This window comes from Penaeus monodon, chromosome 30 (genome assembly GCF_015228065.2).
Source record: "Penaeus monodon isolate SGIC_2016 chromosome 30, NSTDA_Pmon_1, whole genome shotgun sequence".
NCBI lineage: Eukaryota > Metazoa > Arthropoda > Malacostraca > Decapoda > Penaeidae > Penaeus > Penaeus monodon.
In genome coordinates this window covers 26,474,400-26,475,023 of record NC_051415.1, presented here as the reverse complement: position 1 = coordinate 26,475,023, position 624 = coordinate 26,474,400, and the positions used below count along the sequence as shown (strand labels likewise).

Below are 624 nucleotides of genomic sequence, written 5' to 3'. Positions count from 1 at the left end.
TCATTGAATTAACCAAATTGCTTTTGCAGATTCCTGAAGTGAATGGGTTACCTGCAAAGCGGTCTGGTGGCATAAAGAGACAGGCTGACCCATATGACTTCGATGATGACATAGGCACAGGCACCACCCCAGAAACATTCAAACGAAAAGATGGCTTTGACAAGGAGGAGACCAAGACCCCTGGGAGTGTCCGTTCCTCCCATGATCCTCAGTCCCCGCTGCAACCAAAGAGAACTGGAAATCTTTATACAAGTGAAGGGCTTCAAGCCTCGCTATCAGATTTGGATGTCATGTTTGATTCTGATTCTCCAGTGGATGATGTGAGTATAGTTTTTGCTTTACTTTGATTTTTTAGATATTTTTCACTTAAATGGTATTGATTTTAAATTTTGCAATAACAAGGCTCTTGCTATAGAATGATAGAAGTGTGTTATTAATTTGAGAATAACTTTCATGTTCCCAGGTCGCATTCCCTGACCATACTCCACCTGGTTCTAACAAACCCCTGGGAGGGCCTGAGGATACAGCTGCAGTTTTGAACAACAAGAACAGTGCTAGTGGTAACAAGACCAGTGTTAACACTAGCTTAGTGGAGTTGACAAAAATGTTTCCAACACCTCCCTC

The 624-nt window shown here is 42.3% G+C and overlaps 1 protein-coding gene across 1 annotated transcript in view; it reads left to right on the top strand.

The window, feature by feature from the left end:
* Positions 1-624, top strand: part of LOC119592671 (mediator of RNA polymerase II transcription subunit 13-like) — a gene marked incomplete in the record, with an annotated part of 59,114 nt that overhangs the window by 51,567 nt on the left and 6,923 nt on the right. Inside the window, 2 exon segments of the mRNA XM_037941583.1 lie at positions 30-320; positions 464-624. Coding sequence (XP_037797511.1) covers positions 30-320; positions 464-624 — 452 coding nt within the window.